The following is a 17,019-nucleotide window of genomic DNA, read 5'->3' as shown; positions in this document are numbered from 1 at the left end:
GTGCTTCCCGAATAGGGCTTCGCCATCAAAAGGAAGGTCCAGAATGGCCTTCTGAGAACTGCAGCACCTGCCATCTGTAGGCAAGCCATGGTAGCGATATCCATAGCACAGTCTATGACTTCGGCAGAAGACCTCTCTCCTTCTTGCAAGACTTTGTTGGCTTCCAATTTAGAATCCTCTGGCAGCTGATCCAGATAGGGCGCAATGTCCGCACATAGCTGTCTATCATATCTGCCTATGATAGCCAAAGAATGAGAAGTTCTTATTATAAGCGAAGCCATCAAAGAAAAACATTTCCCTATATTATCAGGCCTCCTACCCTCCTTGTCCGGTGGGGTAGAGATTGGCGCTGAAGGGTTCCTGGATCTACGCTGCGCCACCTGGGCAATAACTGAGTCCCATTTGGGATGGCCCGTGCTTTATATTTGTTGTCAAGGCGAGGTAGAACTGGGGTGACTGTCGCCGGGTTCTTCATTACCTCGATGCCCTCATCCCAAATATAGTCCACAATTGGCATGGATTTTACACTTTTCTGAAATGGTTCCTTGAAATCATACAAGAAGTAGTCCATCTGCTTCGAAGGCATGGGAAGCTCAAATCTCTTTGCAGCTCTTTCTAGCAAATTGTGAAAACCCCCCATGTCACCAGAAGGGGAATCCACTGGAACCGGGGAGGGGGAGGACAGAGTAGGAATCTGATAATCATCCCACTCTGTTATGGCATCTGGCAATTCTCCCTCCTCTCTGTCATCATCAGAGGAGGACAGATCCTGTGTAGGGATTGAAGCTGGCGTCTGTGGTGGCACATGCAATGGCTGGACCCCTGGATGAACCGGAGTAGAAGGAAGTGGCACAGAGGGCGTGATAGAAGGTTGCTGTACCTCCGAGCCAACTGGTGGAAACCGCCTTCTATAGTCATCGAACATCAGCTGCAAGTCAACTATGAGCGATCCTGGCAAAGAAACCATCTGCTCTTGTTAGGGATACTGGTGTCGTTGTGGAGAATATGAGTGCGGATCATGCTGCATGTCCTCCTCTAGATCCTGGCACTTGACATGCAATTCCGATGGGCCATGAGCAATCCCAAAAGGACCTTCATCATCCGAATCTTCTTGCTCCAATAAATGTGTACGTACCAACGGTGATACCCTACTTGGAGATGTCCCCAATGGCGAAAGGAAATCAGACTTTCTATGTCCTTTAACTCTCGTTGATGGTATCGTCGACGGCAACGTGGATGGCATCGTCGACGGCAACGTGGATGGCATCGTGGATGGCATCAGCATCGTCGACGGCAGCGCCGACAGAGTCATCACTGATGATGGAGAAAATCTCATCGATGAGGAAGCCGACAACTGTAGTATCATCGTAGACATTCTCACCGGCAGCATCGTCGCCGGAGGAGAGACAATGGGTGAAGTGACCACAAACGCCATCGACGAGGACGTCGTCGAAATGATTGTCATTGAGGAAGAAACCGCTGTAGAGACAGTAGATGTTGTCGCAGTCAACGACGAGGCTGTAAAGACACCTTTAGACACTGCCGTCGACGGTGCTCTCGTCGACGATGCGGTTGTCGACAGTGTCGTCGTCGCAGATTTTTTAGACGGCTTCTTACAGACATGTTTTACCACAGTAGGTGGCGTTGGATGCTCAGAAAAAGGCTCTTCTTCTATGTTCTGAGGAGACAGAACATTCTTTAGAGTGTCTTTTAGATGAAACAGAACTCCAGTGAGGAGAACTGAAAGGACTGCCAGCTTTAGAAGACACCGGTTTGGTCTTTTTATGAGCCTTTTCTAGGTAGATCCATAGAATGGTGGGCTAGAGTAGATCTGCCTCTTTTCTGTAGCTTTCTTGAGAAGGATGAAGATTCCTCACGGTCAGAACCAGACACTGGGTTTGATCTGGATTTCAACTTCTGGAGCCAAATCTTTAGCCTACCCTCTCTCTGTCTTTGAGGGCTTTGTTGGAAAAGGTCCTGCAAACCTTGCAGTCTTTGGCTACATGGTCAGGATACAGGCAATAAATGCAGTCCTTGTGTGGGTCTTCAAAGTGAAGTCTTTTTTCCCCACTGGTCTTGCAGGCTCTGAAAATACTTTTCTTTTCCTTATCTGACATGATGAATTTTGTCAAAGTACAGCTCCTTTAAGTAAAGTAAGAAGATGACACCTTATTTGCTGAAGAAATCCTCTTTTTCTGAAGAAAAAACAGTAGAGTTAAACTTCTCTGGAGATCTGACTGAGCAGAGCTCAATGGAGACTCCCTAGCACGACGTGCAGTAGAAAATCTGAGGGAAGGGAGCATCTCTCAGGAGGGTTCTAGAGGGAGGTGAAGCCTGATTGGCTGGGGCTTGTTTTGGTCCTTTTTGCTCATAGAGCTAAAGATAAGTTACTAAAGTGAAAGCCTTTGGGCCTTTTTTCATTGCAGCAGCTTATATAAATTGCTGTTTTGATGTAACGAGGGCTCTCATCTCGACGATGGGGAAGGATCCAAGCTCGTGAATCTATGAAAGTTCCAATACTGGAGTAACAGTGATGTTGTCTCGTTTCTGTTTCCACTCTTGAAACCGTGTACTGCGAGGGGCACGCTGAGATAAACAGACTAGAACTCGGAGTCCCAGGATGCTGCAGCAAAAGTCGACTATGTACAGAGTATAACAGGATCCCGCAGGTAGTTGTTACGTTTTTAAACTGCAGCTCAAGCAATTTGCCAAGTTTATTAAATTTTGTGCCAGATGTGCTGCTAGGCAACATGGCTAAAAGACATTCACATTGACAAAGCCAATAGCACGTTTTTGCTCAGGGGTCATCACATGCCTTTGCTTTCTGCTATAACTCATGATGTACTTTTTTTCCCCCAAAAGGAAAATCTTTGTTCTCGAATCTCGAAAATAAAAACACACACGGGACATATTAGTTTGAATCTGTTCTAAGCAGGCAACTGCTATCTTCATAGTTGAACAGAAATCTGGAGGCTCACATGTCATTATTTTTGAGCATGTTTGCTTCGATCGCTATATATCGATTCAGACAATAATTGAAACACTTTAATAAAATTTCAAGCTCAGATCATTTCCCTTTGATACGTGAAAAAGGAAAAACATATCGGACAAAGCAATAGCATTGTTTTCCTCAAGATCCAATGTACAACATTGAAAGAAATATTTCTAAATGCTGACAGCACTCCCGCTCAGTCTCTGCCTACGCCTGAAATGGGCTGCACAGATTCTTTGCATCTGTGGGCACACAGTGAAGGGCTTGCGCTTCGAAGGCCCAACAGAAGCACGTAGGGAAGGACAGAACTTGAAGGAGAAATCCCCAGGCTAACGTTTTATCTGTGTACATCTTGGTTTCACTACAATATGTATACAAGTTGATGGAGGCCTCTTGGTTGATTAGGAGGTATTCGTTCAGTATATAAAATAAGCACAGTCGGAAATTCAAGTAAGCAGGAGCCCTGTTGCTGAAAACATCAGTTTCATGTCAGGTAATGCTAGACATATGCCTTTATTTTAGAAGGAGGCATTGTGGAAGCATATTGTACACTAAATTCAACAAACACAGATTTATATAGATGCATTAAAAAATTCCCATTCTAATGGATGATTTCACCAACTATAAGTACATGCCATAATTTAGCAATACCCACAGGCGAAGAAAAAAAAAAAGAAATAGTCTTTTCTTTTTTTTGACCCAGCTGGAGTAACTAATGCATGTAATTAAATGATTTGTAAAAAGAAGCTGATCCCTCGTTTTTTCTGATTCCATACGAATGTAACTTATTCACTCAAGGATTTCCATTGTTGTTATTTTAGTTCTGAATTTTTGATGAACTAAATTATATTGTGGTGATTTTATGCCAATGTAATTTTGTTGGTAAGCTCTAAATATGTTATTATGTAGTATGCTTTTCGTAAAATATGTATGGTGCAAAGTTTTCCCACTCATACATTTGAGAAAAGAGGTACGGGAGCTCAATCTTAATGCGCAAAGCCAAACTCCCCCAAAACTCAGTGGTGACATAACGGCCAACACCAGCTATGGGACCGTTCTTCTGCAGAGAATCTGCATTTCAATAAAACCAACCAAAGCGCTGTGCACAAATGTGTTAACATTGCCAACGCCTATAGCTCTCCGATTGCCAAGACCTACTGACTTTGCCAATGCTTAACATAAGTGGTCTCCAAAAGCATAACCACACAGAGAATGCAGACTAGGGCTTGGACAGCAAAGTAGCCCATTTAGGTTGAGAGGAGAGATGGTCTTAATCATAATCATACAACTGTTGGGAACTTCCAGACACTTTAACACATCCGCCCCTTACCTTACGATAGGCTGGCCTGAAATTATGTGCCAGCTTTCGGAGGCTGCTGAGATCCCGCTGGAACCCAGCCAGCTCAGGTGAGGAGGCATGAGGAGTTTCAGTGCCTGCTTGGACGCAGCCCGACTGCTTCTGCCACAACGTGGTGCGGAGCGAAAGAAGCAGGTCGCAAGCCAAGAGCTGTACCACCTAGAAAAGAGAAATGAACGATCAACAGTAGGTACCTTGCACCAAACATTACGTACCTTGTACTAAGCATTACGTACCTGACCACTTTAGTAAACATCTTCCCTTCCACCCTAGGATGTTCCCATAGACAATAGCCTGCACTCTTAGGAGCAAATTGTTTATACAGTGAAATGGAACAAGCATTCACAGCTGGGTATCACCAGATGCTTTGAACCACCAGCACTGGCCATTTCAGAGCCTACATGATCTCAAGGCCTTATCTTTCAAACCTCAGACCAATCCTTCTCCTATCTGTATCAATGCTTTTAAACTTTACGTTTTTGCCCTAACTACTACTGCAAGAAAGATTTTATTTGCATTTAGTACTTTTGTGTCAAATGTACAACCCACAGTTACCAAAGACAAAGGTTCCCTCTTCGTCCTGCATCCTGCTCACTCAGTCTCCTACCATCATCTTCAGATGTTCAAATGGTGCTCCTAAAACAGGGCCTCCAATGTCAGGACTATACTACAAACGTGGCATCGGAACAAGACAAAAGCCCCAAATGTAACAGATACCACATCTGGATTATCATCATATTTTGGCTAACACTGAGCAACACAATATTTAAGGCCTCTAGAACTGGATAAAAACACTCACTATATCTCACCAGCAACAAGAACAATGGACACTGCTTGTTATGCCTCTCCCTGCGCACTCCAAAGTTTTCTTGTCCAAGAGCAACCCGACCACCAGAACTCAATTTCATATAAAAGGACAAAATCAACAGACCAAACCATGAATAAAAATACAGAATTGTTAGTTGCCCTAGTTGAAAGTCAATTTTAGTTAAACATCAGAATAACCATGTCAAGGCACAAAGAAAATGTAGACTGTAAAATGGTACTCCAGCTTAAGTATACAGGGATTATTTCCAACACTGTGCACCAAAGGTTGCTGAAATAGCACAACTGTCCTACAGTTTGAACATCTTGATGTGAAAGCCTCGGCAAACCACTCAACTTGAGGAGGACTCAAGCCCTCCTACAGGCAGGGGAATATTTTAAGCTCGTAAATCAAAAAATTTCTCAAAGCTGGTTAAATGCATGCTACTTACTGGAAGCAGTATTTCACCACAAATGCTCTCTCCATTTCAGGTTCTGAAACAGCTCCATGTGTGGGATAAACGTATACTGTGAACTGGAGGAAACATATGGTGTAGAACAACCAACTTTCTAGGCCCCCAGCTCAGTATAGAGGCCTTGCCAGAGCAGTGGTGGCTTTGAATGCTGTCCGCTACAATTGGATAAATACTAGAACAAAGACTATTTTAAAACATTAACTCTGATTTAATTACTGGATCACACTAGCATGCTTCAATGACTGGATACCATTAGCATGCAGAGTTTGTTGATCGCCAAGATGCAAGATTATCAATGCTGTGGGTCTGCTGGGGGGGGGGGGGGGGGATACAGATCATTACTCTCCTGTCTGATCCATAGGTTTGGTGAACTGATGATGAGGATGGGAGGCCTCTGTACTGCACTGGGGACACATTGCACAGACCAAGGTGACATGCAATGCAACTACAATGCACGCCAGAGAGCTCCCAAAAGAACCTGCAGTCAAGGGGAAGAGCAGTCATTAAGGCAGCACCTGTGCACCGGCTACCAGGAGCATTTGACTTTGCATGCACAACTATGTAGGATCAGCAATGAAGGGTCAGCAACACAATTGTGTAATCACTCATCCTGTTATGCCGGAGTCTCTATCTCTCAATCTAAACTGGTGTTTACTCTGCTGTCACCCTAAGAACAACAATCACCCCTATGGCAATATCCCTGCACCAACGACACATATATGATCTATTCAAAGATCATCACCCCATTCCTTCCCTTTTGTAACCTTATTTATTATCCCACACTCTCCACTGCACATCCACATACTTCCCTTTCTTGATTAACTTTCTTCTAGGCCAATGCCCTTTTTTCTAAGCTATTCACTCAATCCCCCTGCAGTTTGCATGAAACACCTCCATACTTCAATGGCTCTTTTCACTGACAATGCCATTCCAGTTATCCAAACCTATCCTACCTTTATCTGGCCTCTGTCAACTCTTTCGCACTCCGATGCCTCAAGGGCAGTTACCTTGTTCAGGTTGTGGCTGGTGAGCCCCCGGTCCATATTCACGCTATTCCACAGAAGGCCACTGGCTTTCTCACAGTGTCCCAGGGCACCCTGTTGTCCTTCCACTTTACTGCACACAGCTGCTTGCATGGCCCGGCACAAATGAAAGACTGCCTTTAGCAGTGGGTTCCTGGAAGGAGAGGTAAAGGCATCAGACTTACAGGGAGGTATACTCAAAGGAAGATGCCATTCCACGCACCTTCTTTTGCTTTCCATTCACATTCCTGGGATAGTCTTCCACACAAGGATAGGGAATAGGCCAGAGCAGCAAATGGAAAGACTGAACACATATGGAAACACAAAGCACACTTGGGAACAACTGACAAAAGATGATGGGAGAAAAGCTAGCAAACAACCTAACTTCAAAGGGTGGCATTCCAACACATTATTTTGCCCACCATGCATCTCAGATTCGACCCAGCCATATGCAAATCAGCCGTGGTCCTGCTCCAATAGGAGCAGCCCAGCCTAAACTGCCAGCTGGTCTTGAGTTGGGCACTCATCTAAGATGTTAAGTAAAAGGGTGCTCAATCGGTGCTTCACCCAAGAGACAACAAATCCCCAACCCGCTGACAAGTAAAACCCATCCATCATATTTTCTGATGTAACTTCCATTCGAAAAAGGTAGCCTCCATCATGTTGGTGTAAGCATTCTGTGCTTAGACCATCACCTGGAATCAAGTTTGCACAAGACTAGAACAGTTATACTGCACATTCCACTAGAAACAAGACCACCATTTAATGCAGGTCTCCATTTGCCTTGACTGTCCGTTTGTCTCGATCATGGGAACCTCATAGCAGGGATGTAGAGCCAATAATAAGACTCAAAAGTGAGAATGATTTTTTTCAGAATGTCCATGCACAACTGTGAGAACAATGAAGGCATACTACCTACGGACTTCAAAGGGTAAAGCACTTCATGGAAACAACATAAAGTATCCTTCTGAGTATTAAAGGCACAGAAGAGGCTTAATGTTTGCCGACGTTGCAGCCCTGACGAACAAGTTACTTACCTTCAGTAATAATCTTTCTGATGGATACCCTATTTATCAACAGAGTCCTCATCTTGTAAATATCCTGAGGTGCCAGATTAAATCTGGAAAATTCAAAGCAGGGCTCCTACAGTTCTTCAGGTGGTGCCATGCGACTCCGACTCGACTGCATTCTCCTCCAGAATTTACAGGCTGAGCCCCATACAAGGGCCACTCATGTGCGCTGATGGCAGTTTCATTAATTCATTCGCATCCTGAGACGCGAAGACTACTAACCAACTGAAAACACCAGTGTGCAGATTCCTAAATTGGGATCTACTTAGAAGGAATGAACACACACAGAAAGGGAGGGTGGGACAGCAATGAGGAATCTGTGGTGAGATACAGTAACTGTCAGTAGACCTCTGCTCGTGACATGAAATGCTGAAGATTCACATGCTTTGCATAAGTCCGCCATCTAGTGTTGGGTCCAGAGTGTTGCAAGTTGTTTTTGTTTGAACAATCTTTTCAAGTCACGAGATCAAGTGACTCCTCCTCTAGGTGATACTGCGCATGGACATTGAGTCCTTTGTTAGTTTGTTTTCCCACAGGTGGGTGATAGAGAGTAAAGAATATTTGCATGAGAATGCAAATGCAACAGCTACAGGTGCTCAGGGAAGTGGGAGGGCGCATGTGAATCTACAGCACTACATGCCACAAACAGATGACTGCTGGGTAAGTAACATTTTTCTTTCAATGGCATGTGTGGCTGTAGATACATATGTTTTGCATAGACTGAAAAACAGTCCCTCCAAGTAAGCAGTGGCTAGCCTGTAGGAGTTGGAGTTTCTTGAAAAAGTATCCTAAGCTCTGCTTGGCCAACATTGGCTTGTTGTCGTGCTAAACCATCTACACATCAGTGTTTGGTAAATGTGTGTGGTGTAGACCAAGTAGCAGCTTTACACAAGTCTTCTTTTGGGATGTTACCTAACAAAAAGCCATAGACACACCTTTCTTTCTGGTGGAATGTGCTCTAGAGGTGATAGGTAACTGTTTGGTTTTGGCACAGCAATTTTGAATACATTTGACTATCCCCTGGCTATACGAGTTTTTTGATATTGGGTAACCTTTATGAGGTTTTGAAAAAGCCAATAAACTTTGTTTAGATTTCCTAAACTGCTTGGTTCTGTCAATATTACACAGAAGAACTATTTTACATCTAGTATGTGAAAATCTCTTTCTGCAACTGAATCTGGTCGTGGGAAAAAAACTGATAATTCAATTGACTGATATGAAATTGTGAAACTACCTTTTTAAGAAATTTTGAGTTTTTGTGGACAACTACCCTATCTCTGTGTAATTGGAAAATTGGTTCTTCTAAAGTTCACCGACTCATCTTAGGGAAGTGATAGCCACTAAAAAAGCTACTTTCCATGACAGGAATTGTAAGGGGCTAGCATGCATAGGCTCAAAAAGTGAACCCATGAGCCTAATACGTGAATATAAAGATTCCAGGATGGAGCTGGAAGAACCCTGGGTGGAATAACTCTTTTGAAGGCCTTCCATGAAGGCTTTGATAACTGGAATTCTGAATAAAGATATACGTTGTCTGGTTTGGAGGTAAGCTGCTATTGCTGCTAAATGAAGACAAATAGACGAGTATGCTAGATTTGCCTTTTGCAAATGCAGAAAATAATCAATGTTGTTGGTCTGAAGCTTTGAGTGGGTTAATATATTTAGGATTACAGTAGAATACAAACGTTTCCATTTGGTAGCATAATACTGTCTGTTTGTAGGTTTACCTGCCTCTTTAAGAATTGCCATTCATTCTGGCAGCAAATTTAAATAACCAAACTCTATGACTTCAGGAGCCATATCGCAAGGTTGAGCGTTTTGGGGTCTGGATACTTGATATGACCTTTATTATGAGTGAGAAGGTCCAGCCTGTTGGGGAGTTTCTCATGAGAAACTATGGACAGATCCAGATGGGTTGTGAACCAAGGTTGACATGGCCAAATGGGAGCTACAAAGATCATGGTGAGTGAGGTTTGTCTCTGTTTGCGCACTAGAGATGGAATGAGTGGGAGAGGCGGAAAAGTGTAAGCAAATATCCCTGACCATCCATAGAGCATTGCCCTTGGACTGAGGGTGTGGGTATCTGCTCGTGAAGTTTTGGCATTTCGTATCTTCTGAAGTGGCGAAGAGATCTATTCGCTGCGTTCCCCATTATAGAAAGTACTGTTGAAGGAGTTGTAGATGGAGTTCCCATTTGTGGACTTGTTGCTGCATCCTGCTGAGGAGGTCTGTAAATTGGTTGTCCATGCCAGGAAGATACTCTGCCACTAAGTGAATGTGGTAGTGAATTGATCATTTTCATATTGTTTGAGCAAGATGGGACAACTGAAAAGAACATGCCACCCCTGTTTTTGCAAATAATACTTGGTTGTCCTGTTGCCTGTATGGACTAGAACCACTTTGTGGGAGAGTTGTGGAAGAAATCCTTCGTTGCTAGGAAAACTGCTCGAAGCTCCAAGTAACTGATATGTGAAGCTTGTTGAATGGGATCCCATAGACCTTGTACTGTGAGGCTGTTGAGGTGAGCTCCTCAACCTGTCTGTGATACATCTGTAGTCAGAGTGATCTGTGGCACAGGGTCCAGAAAGGGCCGCCCTTGGAGAGATTGGTGGGGGTTCCACCATTGCAGAAAGCGGTGAGTCTGGCAGTCCAACAACACTATATCTTGGAGATGATCATGTGCCTGAGACCACTGTTGAGACAGACATTGCTGTAGGGGATGCATGTGTAGTCTGGCATGAGTTACAACGGCAATGCAAGACGCCATCATTTCTAATAGGTGCATCACTGTCTTCACTGTGTAAGTGTGGTCTTCCTTCAACTGGGAAATTAAAGTTTGAAAAGTTTGAATTCGAGCTGGACTTGGATATGCTAACCTTGTTGAGCACTGGTCCTAGATAAGGCTGTATCTGTAAAGGATTGAAGGTGGGATTTGAGAAAGTTAATTGTGAATCCCAAAGCGTGAAGGAGATCCACTGTGATCTGAGAGTGACGCTGACAGTGTTCTTCCGTACTGGCATTGATGAGCCAATCGTCCAAGTAAGGGAAGACACGAATGTATTGACGTCTGAGATATGCAGCATCTTTCGCTAGACATTGAAGACCATGGGAGTGGTTGTAATCCCGAATGGTAAAACCTTGAACTGATAATGTTTTCCTGCATTTACGAATCTGAGATATTTGCGGTGTGCTGGGTGAAGGGGAATATCAAAGTAAGCATCCTTCAGATGTAAAGCTAACAAAAAGTAACCTTGCTGTAACAATGGAATGACATCTTAGAGAGTGACAATATGGAAATACTCAGAGAGAATGTAGAGATTTAGTGGACTGAGATCTAGAACTGGCCTGAGTGAGCCGTCCTTCTTTGATACAAGGAGTCTAGGGAGTATACCCCTGAATCTTGGTGTGAGAAGGGGACTGGATCTATTGACCCTTTGAGAAAAAAGGATTGTATCTCTTCTTTGAGAAGAGTAAGATGTTCTTGTGAGAATTTGTGAGTGCGAGGGGGAATATTTGGTGCAGTGGAAGTGAGCTCCAGACAGTAAACATGTAGGAAAATTGAGAGAACCCACTGATTTGTTGTGATATCGGACCATTGTGGGTAGAAATGTTTGAGTGTTCCCCTTAATGGAGAGGTGTGAGGTGGTGGAAGGTGTAAATAGTCACTGGCATACAGTGGAGGGAGATCCCCTGGAGGTGGATGGCCTTCCTATGCCCTTGTTGTTTGCTCCTCTGTAGGATCCCCTTGTTTGTTTAGAGAGGTAGAAGGCTCATTAGAGGATGGTCTGAAGCCTCCCATGAATTGTGGCTGATGAAAATTACCATGTTGTATGGTGGGGAGTAGTGCCCCCATAGTCCTGGCTGTCGTGGAGTCTTTTTAAAGTTTTTCTATGGTGTTGTCTGTTTCTTTGCCAAGTAAGTGTTCCCTATCAAATGGCACGTTGAGGACTGCATGCTGTATTTCTGGCTTGAATCCAGAACACCTAAGCCAAGTGTGCCTACGTATAATGACACTATTGTTAAAACCACGTGCTGCTGTATTAGTAGCACACCTAAAAGAATTATTAGAGATGGTTTGACCCTCTGAAACTATCTCTTGCACCCCTTTGCCATGTCCCTCTGGGAGGTATTGGAGGAGATCCTTCATTTCGTCCCAGTGGGCCCTGTCGTATCGTGCTAGAAGGGCCTGAAAATGTGTCGATACGCCTATGACTGGCAGCTTGTGCAGCCACTCTTTTTCCTGCTGCATCTAGTTTTTTACTTTCCTTATCAGGAGAGGGCGTATTTCCTGTGGATTGACTATATGCATGTTTTTGTGCTGTACTGATAACAATGGAATCAGAAGGGATTGGAGTCTGCATAAAGGTTCAGTCTTGTATTTCTTATCCACCCTTGGGGTGATAACCCAAGATTTTATGGGTTCTTTAAAAATATAATTGACATGTCTATGCTTGCCTGGCAATATGGGTAAAACGGACTCCCTTTATGTGTGGTAGTGAGAGTGTTGAAGAGGAAATCCTCTTCAATAGGATCAGTGCGCAGCTGGACATGTGGTTGCCCTTGCTATGACCTGCTGATACAATAACGTGTCTTCAGTGGTGACGGCCGTGCTGGATATAAGTCAGGATCACTTGTCTGGATGGGATCTGGATTGAATGAATCCCGTGGGTCTATGTCCTGTGGTATGTCACCAAAATCATCTCCCTGAGGTGGTGGTGAATCCGGAGGTGTAAACCGTGTTGTAGGAAATAAGGGAGGTGGTGGAGGAGTAGAAGGAATCACTGGCAAGGGTAGTAGAGAAGGCTGAGGTTGAACTGGAGCCTTGTCCTTGGGGACCTTTTTAGGGAAGGAGCAGTGCCCAAGGCCTCTTTAAAGGTGACCTTCCTTTTGATTGGAACAGGGGAGAAGCAATTATTCTTACTGTTCCTTTTTGAATATGGAGTTGGCACTGACGAGTGTCCATTATTTCTACTGGTGAAACTACTTTGGATGAATAACTGGAGTCTGTGGAAGGTACAGTCTTATGTTCTGAAGTTTTCGGAACTGACGAATCTAGCTGCAGATTCCTTACCTTAGCATTCTCTGGCAGAATCTGGAATTTTTCTGCTGAGCAGTACCCTGCGCACGCTGTCGGGTGGTGTTTGGATCCGCGGGCGTTGTTCGGCTCCATGTGGCGTCGTAAGTGTCGTTGGAGCAGTCTGTGACGTCACGGTCTTCTATATAGGCACCATCCAGGCGCGCGTACATCAGTTCTTTTCCACAACTTCCCACGCCAGAAATGCAGAGTCATGGAAGAACCAACTTTCTCCGTTTGTCTGTGTGAAATGACATGCCCTGATAAAGGGTAAAAATCTGAAAATACATGATATATCCGCAGAGCATTGGTGGGTGTAAGGAATCTGCAGCTAGATACAGTCTCAAGCCAAATAATTTGTTACCGAAGGTAAGTAACTTCTACATCTAATAGAGACTTCTAGCTGCAGATTCCTTACCTTAGAATACATACCCAAGCCATAACCTCCTGGCTGTGGGCTGCGGGCATATACTTTATACAAAAAAGTCCTGTAGGACTGTGCAAGCAAAATGCCCATCTCTCCTCACTTGGCTAATCAGGCAGTAGTGCCTTGTGATCATGTGCAAGGAAGCCCACGTTGCCGCCTGACAGATGTCTAAGACCGGTACGCCTCGAGCTAACGCCGTGGTAGCAGTTTTCTCCCTTTTACAGTGAGCTCTCAAGCCCTCAGGAGGCGGCTTCTTAGCCAATGTGTAGCAGATTTTAATACAGAAAACGACCCAGCGGGAAATGGTTCGTTTCTGAACTGCCCGACCCTTCTTTGCACCAACGTACCTCACAAAGAGTTTGTCATCCACCTGGAACTCTTTTGTGCGGTAAAGGTAGAACAACAACGCTCTTTTTGGCTCCAGACAGTGGAGCCGCTCCTCTTCTTTAGATGGATACGGTGGATCAAAGAAGGTGGGCAAGGTGATGACCCAGATGGAAAGGGGTCACCACCTTGGGGAGGAAAGAGGCACGAGTTCTGAAGACCACCTTATCAGGCTATACCGTGAGATACGGCAGTTATGATGATAAAGCCTGCCTCTCACTTAACCTCCTGGCAGATGTGATCGCCGCTAAGAAGGCAGTTTTGATGGTGAGTAGCCAGAGAGGACAATTATGTAAAGGCTCGAAAGGAGCACACACGAAAAGTGAGCACCAGATTAAGGTCACACTGCGGCAGAACAAAAGGTGTAGGTGAAAACATATGTACAAGCCCTTTTAAGAATCTCTGTACAATAGGAGACTTAAACAAAGACTGCTGATCAGGCAGTCGAAGAAAAACCGATAAGGCAGAAAGATAGCCTTTAAGAGTCCCTAGGATGGAACCCTGTTGGGCAAGTGTCTGAATGAAAAGAAGGATATGAGAAAGAAAAGAACAAAGAGGGTCAATAGACCTCTCTGTACAATATAATACAAAATGCTTCCAACGGCAGGTGTAAACCATCTTGGTAGAGGGTCGCCTGGCTGCCACAATGACATTACAGACTTCGGGAGGGAGGTCATAAACCATGAACTGCTGTCGCTCAATCTCCACGCATGAAGCCGCAGAGTTAACAGGTTCGGGTGGAGAACCTTCCCCTGCTGCTGCGATAGAAGATCCTCCCAAAGAGGCAACCTGATTGGAGGATTGATGCTCATTCTGAGAAGCTCTGGATACCGTGCCCAATCCGGAGCCACTAGGATTACTTGGGCCCAGTCGTTCTTGATTTTCTTGAGAACTCTGGGAAGAAGTGGTATGGGCCGGAAAGGCATACAGGAGGCCTGAACTCCATTCGCGACGAAAAGTGCTGCCTAGCGATAGCCACCTTGGAAACTCCAACACGCAGTACTGCTGAAATTGCGTGTTCTCTTCAGAGGCAAACAGATCTAACCAAGGCTCTCCCCATTGCTGAAAGAGTTCTTGCTCCACCTCTGAATAGAGACACCATTCGTGATCCGCTAAGCATCGCCGGCTGAGTTCGTGCACTCTGGCGTTCAGAGAACCTGCCAGGTGTTGAACCACCAGGGTTATGCCCTGGTGTTCCAGCCACGTCCAGAGACGTAGAGCCTCTTGACAAAGGGTCCACGACCTCACCCCGCCCTGCTTGTTGCAGTACCACATTGCAGTAATGTAGGAAGTTGGCTCTGTACATACTATTTCAAAGTAAGAAATAGTGTACACAGAGTCCAAGGGTTCCCCTTAGAGGTAAGATAGTGGCAAAATTAGATAATTCTAATGCTCTATTTTGTGCTAGTGTGGTAGAGCAGTAGGATTATCAGAGGGTAGTGTTAAACATTTGTTGTACACACACAGGCAATAAATGAGGAACGCACACTCAAAGACTTACTCCAGGCCAATACGTTTTTATATAGAAAAATATATTTTCTTAGTTTATTATAAGAACCACAGGTTCAAGATTTGCAGTAAACACTTTAAATGCAAGGTTCTTCACTTAGATACTTTAGAAACTTTGAATAAAAGCAATATCATATATGGCCTTTGTAAAAGTGGACAGTGCAAAAATCAACACTGGGGGAGGTAAGTAAAGGTTAGTTTGTGAGATACGTAAAACACTTATAATGTCTCAGTTCTGGGGCATAGGCAGCCCACCGCTGGGGGTTCAAGACAACCCTAAAGTTACCACACCAGCAGCTCAGGGCCGGTCAGGTGCAGAAGTCAAAGAGGTGCCCAAACCTGTCTGCAGCCTCCACAGACGCAAAGACTCAACACCTGAAAACACCACTGCACTTGCCATCACCAACCGGAGTGGGAGTGGACCTCTGGTGCCAGCAAGGTCCCCCAGCTGTTCAAAGTCCATGTCCTTTGTGGTTTCACCCCTCCTAGATCTCCAGCCTCTGCATACAGGCCCCCTCTCCTGCGGCTTCTAAGGTGAGAGAAATCCAACACCTAAAGCAACCACTGTACCCGTCGCAGTCAGCCCGAGTTGAAGTGGACCACTGGTGTAAACAACGTCCCCCAGATCTCCTGAGCTTGAGTCCACTGTGGTTTCACCCCTACTGAACTCCACAACAACCCCTGCATCCTCAGACCACAGGAGAACCCCCCACCCCAACTTCGAGTGGTCCTGGGCAAGGAAACCCGATGCCTAAGGACAACACCCACACCCATCGCTCCTGGTGAAGAGGACTAAAAGGCGCACCTACGTCCCCGAGGATCCCACGTTCGTTTGTGACCTATGTGTTGGTTGTCCCTACTGGCCCCCAGCCACAGCCTGCGGCCCAAATCCACGGAGACCAATCCCCACTGAAACACATTGGGCACCTGACGCCATACTGGACCTCTGCACCTGGCGGCCCCAGTGCTGCCCAGAGGGACCTGTTGGTGTGGACCTGATCCTTGCCCAGTACTCAGCTTAAGTCTATAAGATTGGCCCTGTGAGTTGTAGTAAAGTGCTTGTTTGCTGAATGTGTTTTCCTTCCATGGTCAACAAAGAAGAACTCTGAAAATTGCACTAAGTGCCGATTTTTGCAAGTGAAAATAATTTATGCTTAAAAACATACTTACCTTACCTAACGAAGTTATTGGGTTTAAAGTATATATACATAAAAAGAAGAGTTATTTTTCTGGTTTAAAACTGTTTATTAGAATAACAAGGAAATACAACATATGTCCACCTACAACCACTGGCTGCTGAGATGAAACACATATAAGACAAAGGGAGGGAAATGCAGGGAAAGGAACAGGTGGAGGTCCGCAGAGCGGGGAAGAGAACAATAAACAATCTCCCTAATTAGCTATAGTCCTAATACCCTAGGGTGTAAAAGAGGGCTGTGGTTTGTGCCTCCACCCTAAATCAGGAATTAGTGTGGGATGTTCGAGTGAGACCCAAGATGTGTAAGAAGGTAGAGCATGTGATTTCTCTTATCTCATCCGACAGGAAATGCATGCAGTCTCCCCAGGCTTTCTCAAACTGTGGCAGCCATGCGTTATGATGGCAGTTACCTGTTCCATACCCAGGAGGTCCCATCATTTGTAGAGCCCATTCAGGTGTGTTGGTGTTTGATCTGAGCCCCAGTGTGCCAGTATAACTTGTTTAGCCGCTCCCAGTGCAAGTGTTATCGCTTGCCCCTTCGGCAATTGTAAGGGGTATGTGAGTGGTTTCGGGTGGCCCAAAAGAATGTAGCTAGGGAGTAGGGGGAAGGTCCGTATTCCAGATTTTATTAATGTTGGACAAAACCTCATCCCAAAAGGTCCGGATCTTGAGGCAATGGCACAACACATGCACAAGCGTTCCCGGT

At 45.0% G+C, this 17,019-nt stretch overlaps 1 protein-coding gene across 1 annotated transcript in view; it reads right to left on the bottom strand.

Moving 5' to 3' along the window:
* Positions 1-17,019, bottom strand: part of SREBF2 (sterol regulatory element binding transcription factor 2) — a 237,577-nt gene that overhangs the window by 97,389 nt on the left and 123,169 nt on the right. The window contains exons 16-17 of the mRNA XM_069231267.1: positions 6,637-6,805; positions 4,323-4,508 (exon numbers count right to left, since the gene is read on the bottom strand). Of these exons, the coding sequence (XP_069087368.1) occupies positions 4,323-4,508; positions 6,637-6,805 (355 nt within the window). The remainder of the gene's footprint in view (positions 1-4,322; positions 4,509-6,636; positions 6,806-17,019) is intronic.

This window comes from Pleurodeles waltl, chromosome 4_2 (assembly GCF_031143425.1).
Source record: "Pleurodeles waltl isolate 20211129_DDA chromosome 4_2, aPleWal1.hap1.20221129, whole genome shotgun sequence".
NCBI classification, from domain to species: domain Eukaryota; kingdom Metazoa; phylum Chordata; class Amphibia; order Caudata; family Salamandridae; genus Pleurodeles; species Pleurodeles waltl.
This window is presented reverse-complemented; position numbering and strand designations above follow the sequence as displayed.